General features: G+C 47.7%; 1 protein-coding gene across 1 annotated transcript in view; it reads right to left on the bottom strand.

Annotated features, from left to right (window-relative positions):
- Positions 1-1,817, bottom strand: part of HMGB3 (high mobility group box 3) — a 3,596-nt gene extending 1,779 nt beyond the window's left edge. The window contains exons 1-3 of the mRNA XM_008943184.1: positions 1,656-1,817; positions 1,005-1,144; positions 289-463 (exon numbers count right to left, since the gene is read on the bottom strand). Of these exons, the coding sequence (XP_008941432.1) occupies positions 289-463; positions 1,005-1,144; positions 1,656-1,805 (465 nt within the window). The 5' untranslated portion in view covers positions 1,806-1,817. The remainder of the gene's footprint in view (positions 1-288; positions 464-1,004; positions 1,145-1,655) is intronic.
- Between the last annotated feature and the right edge of the window lie 294 nt (positions 1,818-2,111).

Here is a 2,111-nt window from a genome sequence, read left to right as displayed (position 1 = left end):
GGGACAAAGCTCCTTTAACAGCACAGCAAACCCTTTGCTGGGGCAACATGAGCAGCCGCTGCTGCGCATCACTGGGGGGAAAGCTCCCTCTCTGCCTCTGGAATGCACCTGCAGCTCTCTAACCTGCCCCGTCCCAACGCACACAAAGCTCAGCTATGCAGCACCGTGAGAACAGGTACGTCAGCAGGAGATGTTCACTATGCTGGGGCCACCTCAGCTGGGTCCATGTTCCCGAAACATCAACCCAAGAGCCAGCGTGAAAGAGGCGCAAGTGAAAACTAGCCTTACCTTCTCGTACTTCTCCTTCAGTTTAGCTGCCTTATTATTATAAGGCTGCTTTTCACCATCACTGAGGTTGTTCCACATTTCACCCAGTTTCTTTGCTACATCCCCGATGGATATGCCAGGGTTTGTGGACTTGATCTTGGGGCGGAACTCTGAACAGAAGAGGAAGAAGCCAGACCTTGGGGAGAAGCACCAGAGGACAGTCAGCACCACAGCAGCACACCCACAGAGCACCCCCTTCCTCCATCCCTCACCCAGAGCATCCACACATGCACTCACACACCAAGTGAAACGCTTTTTTTAAACTTTAAAAAACAACACAAACAAAATGCAAACTCAAACATGTTGAGATCTTGCTGAGGCTCAGAGCTGCAGCCTTCACCAAACACTGGTTGTAATCAAATGCTGTCTACTCCCCCCACCCAATTTCATTTTAGATACACAAGTCCCCCTGTGACCCAGATCACTTCCACGTCTTCTATCACTGAGAGTGTATGGATACCAAGTATGACAATTTCTGTTAGTGCTTTACATGTTCAAGATTCCAAGATGATGCCAAGATTATTTACAAGATAGCAACAGCACATTGTGAATATTACCATTGCTGCTATACCAACAGTACACTCCATCTACTTCCTTTATGGAAGCCCATCAGCCATGTTGAAGGGCATGAAAACAAAATAAAATACTTGTGCATTTCATTCCTCCACATTACTTACGGTGGTCGTTTTGGGGCATTGGGGTCCTTCTTCTTCTTGCCACCCTTAGCTGGTCCGTAGTCCTTCATTTCTCTATCATATCGTACCTTATCAGCCTTTGCCATTTCATCGAATTTAGCCTTCTCCTTGCTTGACATGGTCTAAAAAACAAGACACCGAACCTATGATTACCCAACTGTTTAATAGCTGGCAAATTTTAAGTAAACAAGCCAACCCATAGTGACTCGACCGGGGAGTTCCAGAATTTGTTTGTTTTCTAACTGGACCACCTTGGGGACGAAGGTCCTGCCCCAGGGACCGCAGCCACAGCTGCTGTGCTCAGCAGGAGGGAAGCAACAGGAATGGGACAAGCACAGCCAGAGTCCTCCTCAGGACTCAGGCCTGGAGGGAGGCTGCTACTGACAGGCACTGCTTGGGAACAGGAGAAACGGCCAGACTACAGTGGAAGCACCTACACAGGCAGATACAGTGGGCAGAAGCCTTCCCAGTCACTACAGGAGTCAGCAGCACCCGACTGCTGGCTGGGACACCTTGACAAGGACAGCACCCCAAGCAGAACAGTACCAGCTCCCTTCGTGTTCACCCTCCCCCCCTCCAACCCAGCAGATACCATAAGAAGTTATTCCTCCAGGAAGTCACAAATTAAGGTACCTTCCACCTCTCTGAGCACTTCTTGGAAAATTCTGCAAAGTTGACTGGAACCTCTGGGTTCTTTTTCTTATGTTCCTCACGGCACGTCTGCACAAAGAAGGCATAGGCAGACATCTTGCCCTTGGGCTTCTTCGGATCACCTTTAGCCATCTTGACTCTGCAGAGAGGAGAGGAAAAGGGGGAAAAAAAAACCAGTCAGTGTATGTATGGGTGAATGCGCATACATACGTGCATGTGTATATGTATGGGGTGCACAAATTTATATACACACACACCACTGTTCCCTGAAGTGATGTCCCATGAGTAACACTTCCCTTCCTTCCCCCCAACACCTCTCAACATCCCTCACACATTTAATATTTAATAATTTAAAACTTAATATTCTTCCTGAAGTTGCAGACTTGAGCCAACTGAAACTAATCACTGTATTTAAGTTTTACCCTGATATGTTTACAT

Source organism: Merops nubicus, unplaced genomic scaffold (assembly GCF_000691845.1).
Source record: "Merops nubicus isolate BGI_N331 unplaced genomic scaffold, ASM69184v1 scaffold33536, whole genome shotgun sequence".
In the NCBI taxonomy this organism is placed as follows: Eukaryota; Metazoa; Chordata; class Aves; order Coraciiformes; family Meropidae; genus Merops; species Merops nubicus.
This window is presented reverse-complemented; position numbering and strand designations above follow the sequence as displayed.